This window comes from Aquila chrysaetos, chromosome 14 (genome assembly GCF_900496995.4).
Source record: "Aquila chrysaetos chrysaetos chromosome 14, bAquChr1.4, whole genome shotgun sequence".
Lineage (NCBI taxonomy): Eukaryota > Metazoa > Chordata > Aves > Accipitriformes > Accipitridae > Aquila > Aquila chrysaetos.
Genome location: NC_044017.1, coordinates 7,764,122 through 7,776,825, shown reverse-complemented (window position 1 = coordinate 7,776,825; position 12,704 = coordinate 7,764,122). Strand labels below are relative to the sequence as shown.

The 12,704-nt window shown below is 38.6% G+C and overlaps 1 protein-coding gene across 1 annotated transcript in view; it reads left to right on the top strand.

The window, feature by feature from the left end:
* The window catches only part of GPC5 (glypican 5), an 827,733-nt gene extending 815,319 nt beyond the window's left edge, over positions 1–12,414 (top strand). The window contains 1 exon segment of the mRNA XM_030036731.2: positions 12,045–12,414. Coding sequence (XP_029892591.2) covers positions 12,045–12,414 — 370 coding nt within the window.
* Positions 12,415–12,704: the final 290 nt, after the last annotated feature.

Genomic DNA, 12,704 nt, shown 5'->3' with positions numbered 1-12,704 from the left:
AGGGAAGGGAAGGGAAGGGAAGGGAAGGGAAGGGAAGGGAAGGGAAAGGAAAGGAAGATGTCTTTTCTAAAGGGAGAACATCTATTGCTTTCTAATTCTACTTTGGTTGAATTCTGCACATAACAAGGTACATCTAATGAAGTCATTTCATGTACTATTTGAGACTATACAAGATACTCTGACCTCATTAGAGAGGAAAAATCATGAATTAGGCATCTGTATGGTGAATTACAAGGTTGAAGAAAACTGTGGCAGATGCTACACAGCATAACACGGATGGAATATCATTTCAGCAATATAATTAAAACTGCAGATATTATAGTCAAATTGAAAGCTAAGTATGCCAGTTAGAATTTGAAAGGGACAGAAGGAAGCTGAACCTGAAGACTTTATTTGCACATTAATTTCTGAGTAGTTATCTATACACTGCAGGGGGTGTGCATGAATACAGGATTCTGAATCCTGTGTTATGAATCATTGCATGTCCTGATAAGCAAGGTAGACATGGTGACTAATTATTATATATAAATACATATGTCTTTTTTAGTAATAACAGAAGTAATAGAATGTATATATTAGTGAAAATATAGGTTGCCATGTGAAAGATACATACATCACTAAAGATAAATGACAATGAAGGTTACAGTACAGAAGGAAAACATGACAAGGAAGGTGTATCTCAGAAATATACTGCAGAATGAGATAAGCAAGATAGCAAGTGAACGGAATATATTAATGGTAAGGAATATAACTGACATCCCAGCTGCTATTTTACATCAAAACTCCTTCTTCTTTCCCAACCTCTTCCAAATTTGTCTTTATCAAACACTCATATGTACAGTTTCAAGATGCTGAAAGAGGAGTTTCAAACTTTTCTTCTGGAAAGAACTTCAAGATATCAAGGTACAATTACGGTAGTCCAGTCTATTAATTTGTGTAAATTAGTCAATGTTCCTGAAAAACAAAAACAATTTTGTTGTGTGCTGTGTACTTTGCTGTTCTTCAGGAATGTTGTTTTTACATTAAATTTTATCTCCCAGAAATAAATGTCATTCAAAATACTGAAATGATGGACAGGTAATGAGAAACTGTTCCATTTGAAAGAGCACTATGACTAAAGCAAAATAGATAGGGCCTCTTTTGGCAATTTTGTTGATTTACAGTACCTGAGAATCTGACCCAAGATAGAAATTTTTGTTTCCTTTTGTTTGCATTTACTTGTGCTATGAAGAAGAAAGCATGGCAAGCATATGGAAAAAAAAAAAAAATTACAGCTCATCCAGACTCCTGTTTTCTCCAGATGTTGCTCAGAAATGCAGAAGAAAAACAGAAAGAAATGGTTTGTTAGCAATGAGGAAATAATTTACAAACAAAAGAGCCAAAACTGCCATTCCTATGTAACCCTGCTGCAGAAGTTTGGCCTGGGTACAAACTTCTGGGTAATCTGAGATTGAACAATAACTTCAGAAATACAGAAATAAACATCAAAGTATACTTGAGGCCATAGTGTTAATCATGTTACCGATCTCATTTATATTTGTCTGTTGAAAAGATTTAATGGGAGTGAAGTTATTATATTCTAAGAGACATGTTTTAGGGATTAGAGTCAAAAGCAGCCGAGTTTGTTCAAAACCACTACAAAATTTTTTGGTTTTTTTCTGACAGCAGTTGGATTCAATGGGTATACTGTCCCATGCCTTGGAAAGCATTACAATAACTAGTGCTAGCAGACAGAAGGAAATGTGGCTGCAGGCAGAAAAGAAGGCTGAATCACCTCTCTCAGTAGGAGCACTGTCCTAGTTCAGCATAAGCTAGTTGCAAAACCAACAAGTAGGGAGAACTATCTTCTGACACTGCTTAAATTGGCCTATCAACTATGGAAGGTATGTAAAATGATCTAATTCAGGTTTTACACAAGATTACCTGAGCTAAATTTGGGGTTCAATGTCAAAATCAAGGCTTAAAACCATGGTTTGCAACTGAATTGCATTTTTCCCCTTTCTGCCCAGTTTGTCTTCTCCTCCACCCCATGTTAGTGATCTACTCAGATAACAGTTCAGAGAGCATTCACAGCCCTGAAAAGGAAAGGGTTTAAGACATATTCTTCTCATCAGTATTTCCTATTATTTAGTTTGGGCTATACATTTAGCACTCTGGCTGCTCTAGATTTCAGTGCAGGTCATTGGTAAAAATACTCCTCATTTAAAAGCTCTTTCTTTCTGCTCATAAGAATGGGCCAAGGTGATGAAAACTTAATGTAGCCCATTTTATGTTCCTAGGTTAGGTACTGCTATATTTGAAAAGTAGATGTTAGTGTGAGCCATGGTAATTCTGGCAATCTAACTCTGATGCCTAGGTTCCCCATAGAGTCAATATGAAGAAAAAATAGCTTTGATGGTTGATTGTTTTGGGAGCCTAAGTACCTAAGTTAGACTGCTTAAATGGAATGACCCGGGTAAACACCTCTAAGAAATTTAAACTCAGAAACTGTAGAACCTATTAAAACCACAAACTGAAATAATGCATTTTGGTAAAAAGTTTGCTCACTTCTTTATGGTTGGAAAAAAGATTCTTTCATATCACTTAGTAGCCAAAGCATCAGTGAGAGATGTGTTATTCCTTCATCAAGGACTGCATCTTGCTCTCTTCCTGATGCTGCAAGTTTTATATTTTGGGATATACAGTTGTGCTGCTTCAATGCATGGCAGGTAAGCGATACTCTGTTGATTCTGTAGCTCTGCAGACTGCTAGTCATGTCATCACCTGAGAAAACCTACACTGCAGTTGACTTGAGCACTTCTTAAAATGCCCGCAGCAACAAGAGAATCTTTAAGGCAGACCAGGCTATGTCTGAAGAGGAGACAGTCTATGTTGTTACGTAGGGCTGAACCTTCTACATTTGACTTCAGTCCAGTCAGAATTAATTTGCCTGGATCTAGCCTACCAGAATTAATCTATTAGGTGCTGAAGCAACTGACAATTCAGAATTCTTCTGTTAATCTGGAGTTGCTCTGAACCTTTTTTAAGATCTCCAGCTATTCACAGGGAATCTGATTTGTATTATTTATCTTTTGAGAAACTGGAAGGATGGGCAAAAGAGTAGTCAATGTCACATTTTGGCCTCATATTTCTACAATACATTGCTTTCCTTACCCAGTGCAACAGGAGGGGAAATAAAATGAAAATCTCCCATGTCTCTGAAGCATACTTTTTATATTGAAGATAGAATCACAGATTCATACAGGTCAGAAAAAACTTCCAGAGGTCATCTAGTCCAACCTCGTACTCAGTGTACATCCAGCAGGTTGCTCAAGGCCATGTCCAGCTGATTTTTAAATATCTCTGAAGATGCAGATTCCACAGCCTCTCTGGGCAGCCTATTACAGTGACTGACCACCTTTAGGGATTTTTTTTTTTCTTATATAGAAGGATTTTATTTCATTTCCTTATCCTGTGTTCCAACTTGTGTCTGTTACCTCTCTCTTTCTACTCTGCACCTCTGAGAAGTTTGGCTCTGTCTTCTCTACATTCTCACATTAGTTGCTTGTAGGGAGCAATAAGACCCCCCTTAGCCTCTCTTCTCCAGGGTAAACAAGCCCCATCCTTTCAACATTTCCTCATAGGGCATGTGGATCAACCCCTCAGCGATCTTCGTGTTCCCCAGCTGATCTCAATCCAAAATGTCTTTCCTTATGCCAGCTCTATGAACAGAATCTGGTATGCACCATTGGCCCATTCTATGTATGCATCTGCAGTTCTCTTTTCTTAATTCAAGTAGAAAAAAAATATTCACTCTTTTCATTTGCATCCTGCATTGTTTGCCAGAAAGATACTCTGCTCACTGTTAACAGAACAGAGGTCACACATGCTTGATTATTATACAATTATACAATCAACAAATGTCACAGAAAACTCTTGGAACAATTGCCTTACAAAGTATTTTGAACAAATTGTGATGAATTAGTAACCTCTCTTAATACTGTATACTTTTAATCCTCCAGTTGCTAGGTATATAGAGCGGAATATATTATTCCCTACATACTTACATATATGAACAACTTTAATTTGCATTTTCCTTTATTTCCAGTGCAAGTAAGCTAGAATAGCTCAGACTCCTTGGAGCCAGATTTTAATGCAGGGCTATAGCTTAGGCTACTTTGTTCATTAATTCTAAATTTAGCCCTGGTATTAAACTAAACACTGAAGCAATGGATTTTTTTATAACATCATGTCTTAACTCTTACAAAATAAATTATTTGTACCAGTTTACTCAGAATGTAAAACAGAGAACAACTAAAAAAGGCTCCTTTTTATAAGTGAGAATTTATTTTAATGACCATATTTTTTTAAAATCAAGACTCTACTCCCATTTTGTAAGTTTACTGTATTGTGAATGCTTGGCATATTTAATGAGTTATGGGACTTCATAAATTATAGAATGGAATCATGCAATCACAGAATGATTTGGGTTGGAAGGGACCTTAAAGGTGATCTAGTTCAACCCACCTGCTATGGGCAGGGACATCTTTCAGTAGACCAGGTTGCTCAAAGCCCCAGCCAACCTGACCTTGAACACGTCCAGGGATGGGGCATCCACAACTTCTCTGGGCAACCTGTTCCAGCCTTCACCATCCTCATCATAAAAAAATTCATCCTTATGTCCAATTTAAATCTATCTTCTTTCAGTTTAAACCATTTCCTCTTGTCCTGTCACTACAGGCCTTGGTAAAAAGCCTCTCTCTGTCTTTCTTATAATCCCTCTTTAGATATTGAAAGGCCGCAATAAGGTCTTCTGGGACCCTTCTCTTCTCCAGGCTGAGCTACCGCAACTATCTCAGCCTTTCCGCATAGAAGAGGTGTTCCAGTTCTCTGATCATTTTTGTGGCCCTCTCTGGACCTGCTCTAACAAGTCCATGTCTTTCTTGCACTGGGGACCCCAGAACTGGGTGCAGTACTCCAGGTGGGGTCTCATGAGAGCAGAGTAGAGTGGGAGAATCAACTGCTGGTTATGCTTCTTTGGATGTAGCCCGGGATATGATTGGCTTCTGGGCTGCATGTGCACATTACTGACTCATATCCAATTTTTTGTCCACCAATATCCCCAAGTCCTTCTCCACAGAGTTATCTCAATGAATTAATCCCCCAGTCTCTACTGATATTGGGGATTGCCCGGACCCAGGTGCAGGACCTTGCACTTGGCCTTGTTGAACTTCATGAGACATATATGGGCCCATTCCTCAAAACTTTCAAGTTCCCTCTGGTTGGCATCCCTTCCCTCAAGTGTATCAGCTGCACCACTCAGCTTGGTGTCATCTGCAAACTTGCTGAGCGTGCACTCAGTCCCATTATCTATGCCACTGATGAAGATATTAAATAGTATTGGTCCCAGTATGGATCCCTGAGGGACACCGTTTGTTACTGGTTTCCAATGGGACATTGAGCCATTGACTGTAACCCTTTGGACATGGCCATCCAGCCAATTCTTTATCCATCTAACAGTCCATCCATGTGTCTCCAATTTAGCAGCAAGAATGTGGCACAGTATCAAAGGCCTTGCAGAGTTCAGGTAGATGACATCTGTAGCGCTTCCTTTGTCCACTGATGCAGTCACTCCATTGTAGAAGGCCACCAGATTAGTCAGACAGCATTGGCTGTCTCTGATCACCTCCCTGTCTTCCATATGTCTTCCAGGAGGATCTGCTCCATGATCTTGCTGGGCACAGCTCTGAGTCTGACTGGTTGGTAGTTCCCGGGGTCCTCCTTTTTACCCTTTAAAAAAATGGGTGCCATATTCCCTTTTCTTCAGTCACTGGGGCCTTCTGACTGCCATGACTTTTGAAATATGACAGAGCGGTGGCAACTACATCAGCCAAATCTCTCAGGACTCTGGGATTCATCTGGTTGGGTCCCATGGACCTGTGTATGTTCAGGTTCCTCAGGTGGTCTTGAACCTGATCTTCTCCTACGATGGGAGGGACTTCATTCCCCCAGTCCCTACCTTGAGGTTCAGAGACTTGAGAGATGTGGGAAGAGTGATCACCAGTGAAAACTGAGGCAAAATTTGTCGAGGACCTCAGCCTTCTCCGTATTGGTTGTTACTAGTTCTCCTGTCTTCTTTACTGGGGAGAGGGACGGGGCGGGAGGTGGTATATTGTCTTTAATCTTTCTTTTTCTGAGCAACGTACCTGTAGAAGCCCTTATTATTATACTTCACATCCTTGCCAAATTCAGCTCCAGCTGTGCCTTAGCTTTCCTGATCCCATCCCTACACATGTGGGCAGCGTGCCTATATTCTTCCAGGATAAGTGTCCGTGGATCCACTGCCTGTGCATTTCCTTCTTATCCTTTAGTTTGACCAGGAGGTCCTTACTCAGCCATGCTGGTCCCCTGCCTTCCTTACCTGATGATAAACTTATATGTTGTTTTGCAAGAGAGCAACCAGATATTATTCAAAGGAAGAAAGCTCATAGGAAAAGAAGTTCAACAAAAAAGATTCACCGATACTGTTAATACAGTCATCTGTGGGACTGTGATTTCAAACAGCAAAACAGGTAGTATGCCTAAAATGCTCTTGTTTTATGTGGCAGATTATTAATGGAAGGAAAAAGATTGCATCAAGCTCAGGAGACTATGCTTAAATTTATTGTATTTCAATATGTTTACAGGAGTAATGAACTGATTTGCTAGGAACTGAGAGGAAATTTTTTATAGTTCTTATGAGGCCACAAGTTCCGTAAAAATCCCTCTATGTATTCATAAGATTTTTTTAAAGAAAAAAAAAAAGTACGGTAAACTCATGTTTAAAATACAATTTTTATTTTGATGACTATGGATTCGGTTTGCACAGAACATTGTATTGCTACTCTAGTGGCCATTCTGGATTGGGTTCAGTTGCTTAAACATAAGTACCTAACGTCACCTGAGGTGCCACGGGTATCCAAGTTGTGTGACCAGCGCTGGCAGCCAGGTTCCTGGACTTCTCAGAGATCTATGCCTTGCTGGAAGAGCTGCTGGAGACCAGGTGGGTTGCCTCACAGGCCCTAGAATAACAGGAGATACCTAGATGACTAAAACCCATCTCCAGGCTTGTTTTCTACTTGCTCTCTCTTAAATACTTTACGTCTTCTTTGAATACATAAAATAAATGAAACTGATTAGCATAATGCATGGCAACTTAAGTAATAATGTAAATTGCATTAAAAGTCACTCAGATGTTTAACAGATGCAGTGTTACAAGCTTCTAATATAGTTACTTCAGTTAAAGACCTTAAAGTATATGCAACAAATCTGAGTCCTGTGTTTCTGTCTTTGACACATCTCTCTCTCTATTCACCCCTCTTATCATCTGTTGTTCTTGTGACAATTCAAGTGAGCCATATACTTGCACACACACCCCTAAACAATCAGCCGTGTCATATAGTCCTCCTGCAGAATTTGTATAACTTTCCTATGAACAATGTCACAGTTATCCATCACTCCAGTAAAATGCAGCAGGAAATTGAGGTTTTTATAAGATATATTTATTGCTGTTTTTTTAAAACATAGCTAGACTGTAGAACCTCATACTCATAATACTTTATTTTATTTCCACTGTACAGTTTCTGTTGAAGCTTTTATCTACTCTCTGTTGTAATCAATGTGTTACTGTCTCTAAAGTGATACTTAAAATTTGTTCTGAATTTGCAAGTCTGGTTGTTTACATCTTTTTATTAACTGACACTACTTCTGTAATTGTTACCTGCATGAAAGTTTAAAAAAAGAAAAAAGCATTTTGTTAAAATCTCTTAGCTTCCTTTCAACGTATTAGACACTGTATCAGGCAATGAGGTAGTATCATCACTCCATGAGACTTTCATTGCAGTTCTGTATTCCAGACGATGCTTCAGTTTGATCACTGGTAATAATGTAAACCTCTAAGTATTGACTACGAATTACATATTGTATCAATAATACTGAATGTAGCATCTATCATAACAGAAGATCTTCAAAGAGTTCAGACAACCGTAGAAAATCCGAAAGTTTGATTTAGATCTTAATATTAGTTAAGGGCAGGTATAAGGTTTTACTCCTCAGTAATAGGGAACACAAATGATTCATCAGCAAAATGAAATATTAAAAAAAAAGTTAACAATGCTGAAAACATTGTTTACAGACTACAAAAGAAGTTGTATCTTCCTACTTGGTCAAGCTTTGAATAATCTATAATGGCAACATCTCTTTTTTCTGTATTATATTCTTCACTGGACAGAAACTTGAAGCACTGCCAAGTGATAACTTGATCATTTTGTGCAAATGAAATATCTATCCAGTCATTCCAGATGGTTAGGCTGGGATACATCCCATCTAATTTTGGGCAGATAATCAAGGTGCTCCCTCTTTAGTTCATCACTATTCTTTTCATGACTACACATGAAAGGAGCACAAATCAGATGCTAACAGAAAATGTTCACTACCTTTGGCTCTTCTTCAGTGGTCTGGACAGAGGGGTGGAGGCCAGAACACTAAACCCACAACAGTATGACCTGTAGACAAGACTTGGCCAAGAGAGCTCAATAGAGTTCAGTTTCTAGGAAATGAATTTAGAAAAACAATATGAAAACCAAAATTAAATGTAATAGAAGTTTAGGGACTTGGCCCAAGAGCTTGATGGTCTTGGATAGCAAAGGACATCTCCACTCAACTTTTCTTAAAAAATTTGTTTCAAGAGAATAGTTCATATAATAAAAGCATGCATCTTCAAATGTTCTACTTGCTCTTAAGGTCAAAATGAAAAGTCTCTAATTCAAAGACAAAGACGGTATTTCATGACGCCAAGAAATGAAAGAAGGCATGATAATGGAATAATTTTGATACACAGCAGTTTCAAAGCAGTAACTCTCAGACCTGAGTCAGAAATCCCTTTGAGAGAAGCAAACCTTTTATTGTTTTTACCACCTGTTTCTTCATCTCAGATTTAGAAAGGACAGGTCATTAAGTACAGAAGGAAGACATTGTATTGCAGCTACTCCATAGAGATTATATTGCAGCTACTCCCACTGGAGAAATATCTAAAGCTAGTTGCACAGTATTAAAGCCCAGTATTTAATCTCTGAAGACCTTAGTTAATTGAAGCCAATGAGGAAGCTGAATGCTTGATATAGCTAAATATTAGGTTACTGAGTTGTGGCTGAGAATATATATTTAATTAAATAAATATTGTGCACTACATATTATATATAATGCTATGAAGTGGCTTAAATAGTTATTATTCATACTGAAATTATCATTTATATATCTAATTACTCATAAAGGATGGCAAAAAAAAATCTAAATTAATCAGACTGCTTTATTAATGAATAAACTGTGGCATTTTCTCTGTAGCTGTATTTCAGAGATTTCATGGAATTTCAATGCTTTTTGTTTTATTGACAGATGTATTTTGAGATATAAAAGTAAAAAATAAAGAAAAACATTTGAGATTACTATTGTTTTATGGAATGTTAATTTGATTTTAATATAATTATGTCAGTTTTATTTAATAAAATGTTAGATCACTTTTTTATTCTGCAGAAATTGCCATCTTATAATTTTGAAGGGAAAACACAGGTAAAGAGAGATTAGCACTAAGACAGTGTCCTAGTTTCAGCTGGGGTAGAGTTAACAGTCTTCCTAGTAGCTGGTAGGGTGCTATGTTTTGAGTTCAGTATGAGAAGAATGTTGATAACACACTGATGTTTTCAGTTGTTGCTAAATAGTGTTTAGACTAATGTCAAGGATTTTTCAGCTTCTCATGCCCAGCCAGCAAGAAGGCTGGAGGGGCACAAGTTGGCACAGGACACAGCCAGGGCACCTGACCCAAACTGGCCAATGGGGTATTCCATACCATATGATGTCCCATCCAGTATAGGAACTGGGAAGTGGGGGCGGGGAATCGCCACTCGGGGACTAGCTGGGTGCCAGTCGGTGGGTGGTGAGCGATTGCCCTGCGCATCATTTGTACATTCCAATCCTTTTATTATTGCTGTTGTCATTTTATTAGTGTTATCATTATTCATTTCTTCTTTTCTGTTCTACTAAACTGTTCTTATCTCAACCTGTGGGTATTGCTTCTTTTTCCTGATTCTCTCCCCCATCCCACTGGGTGGGGGGGAGTGAGTGAGCGGCTGCGTGGTGCTTAGTTGCTGGCTGGGGTTAAACCACGACAGACAGACATTTGTAAAAAGTGATTAGACAAATGAAGTAGCTGTTTGTTTTTTATTCCCATTTCTCTTTCTAGAAATATCTATATTTTTCAGAGCATTCTATCTCACTACAGTACCTGCTTGCTCTTATTTTGCTCAGTCTTGCAGTGAAGTAATCATACAGGACTGAAATCCTATATATAAGCTGGCTATCATGGGACTTATTGTAGACTGCAAATAACACTGGTTAAAATCAGTTTTGTGGGAGGAACAAGAAGGCAGCTTCCTTAAGTGTCATATAAAGATAACATCTTCCTGTTTTCAGCATCTGTGTGAGGCTTTCTAAGCAAATAAGTGTTTCCTACTTGAATATTGAAAAATTGCAAAATAAATCTCTCTGTAACTTGACATAGCATCAACGGAAAGTTCATTATTTCAAATTAAATTAATTCAAATTACTTCTAGGCTAACTCATGTAAATAGGTATTAATCTGTAGATTCTATTTGAATGGGCCTTTTTAAGAATTTGAGCCTCGCTGACTAGGTTTTGACAGGAAAGACTCACTAAGAGAATTTTTTTTTACTCTCAAAGGAATGGAAGTACTTTATATATATTGCTTCCTTTCATGCATTGTAAGACCCATACTAATCTCAGTTTTCTGATTATGTACAACTGTCCATGCTGAGATTAGCCCTATTGATTATGACTTGTTCTATTTGCAGCATGTGACTTAAGTACAAGTAAATATACGCAGCAACAATTTTTTTTACACATAAATTCAGTTACAAGTTTAATTCAAAAGTTTTCTTCCATAAAATCTTCCTACCTACGGCTGTTTCCAGGAAACATGTATGAAGATGACCGGGAGGTAGCTGATAAGGAGACAAGAGATCAATGTAGAACAAGCAATTTGATTAAATGGTTAAAAAAATTAATATAAGCCCTGTGTGTTCCTCATGCACTTTCCCATCTTCTATACTGTAAGCATCCAAGAAAACTCATCATTCAATCCACTATTTTAAAACATTATTGTTATAGTTACCTTTCTTCTTCAATTATTACAGGGTTTGTTTAAATGAACGATCTCAACTTTTAATCATAACTCCAATTACTCTTCTCACCAGATATTGTTACTGCATCTATCGTAAGAGACTTACAGTCTCATGCAAGAGCTGCCTAAGACACTGATACATTTTTTAAAAGAGCAAAGATTTAAAAATCTAAGGCATTCGATAGCAGGAGAAATCTGTGGGTTTTAAGTAGGATGTCACACATTTTTATATTATTAATATTTCTGTATAGGATCAACCAGGTGAAGAGCAGAGGAAATGAGACAAGTATGCCGAATAACTCTGACAATTAGCTAAAGTATCAAGGAAATTATAAAAAAAACATAACACAGTAACCTGAAGCAGTTTTAAAAGTAGGATGTATTTTCAGTTGCCCCCTAATTTGCAATTCCCTTTTCTAAAGAAGACATTTACAACTATCCAGATCCCCAGCTAAGAAACAAATTTAATACTCATTGCAGAAGTCTTCGGTAAGGAAGCAAATTTCTTTCCAAGTTAAAAAATAATGGGCTTCAAAATATTACAAAATATATTTGCAGAGGTCAACAAAAGTTACTAAATAACTTTATGCAGACCGTTTTATTTGTGTTCAATAAATTTTTATTCTATCATCATCTAGTTCCTATAATTATAAACATTATAACTATACATAGAATTATCTATATTATCATACAAGTTAAACATTTTTATATACAAAATAAAAAAAAAAAAACCCAACCAAACTTTTTAGTCTGTGCTTTGGTTAATTTCCTTTCATTAGCTCTAGGGAGGAGGAATATGTTCTCCCTCATGAGGCTTTTTTCCCCAAAGCAGTTCCAAGGAACAACGGTTCCTGAAGAGGCTGCGGGCGCTGCCCCGGGACACCGAAGCTCCTTCTCCTGGTTTGCCATTAGACAACCGCGAGCTGGTGCCTCGGCGCTGTGGGCGGGGCGGAGGGTACCCGACTGCGATTGGCTCAGGGCCCCGCAGCGCCTGGCGATTGGCTGTCACCGCGGCTGCTCAGCGCCCGCCCCTCGGAAGGCTCTCACGCCGCCATTTTCGGTTGGAGGTACAGGGGTTTAACCGGTCCTGGCCCCGCCAAACAGCTGCGCAGGCGTGGTTTGCCCGTGGTAAAGCCACACGGGCTGCTCCTGACACCTTCTTGTCCTTCACGCGCCTGGGCAAGGTTTCCCAGAGAATTTAGCCCATAATCTTCCCAGGGATTAAGGTGAGGCCGGTGACCTCCTTCTTGCCAGTCTTAAAAAGGATTGCGAGTGATATCTGCCTTTTTCGGGTCACCAGAGACCTCCCCCGGTTGCCCTTGAGGACAATGAGATCTGCCTTGCAATGGCAGCCAGGTCCCTTAATGCCCTCAGGTCCATCCCCTCCAGTCCACTGGTTTGCTGTAATGGTCCCTAACTGGATCATCTTCCACTGTGGGCAACCAGGCTTTAAGAAATCTAGTAACGCCCTAGCTATGACAAAACAAAACAT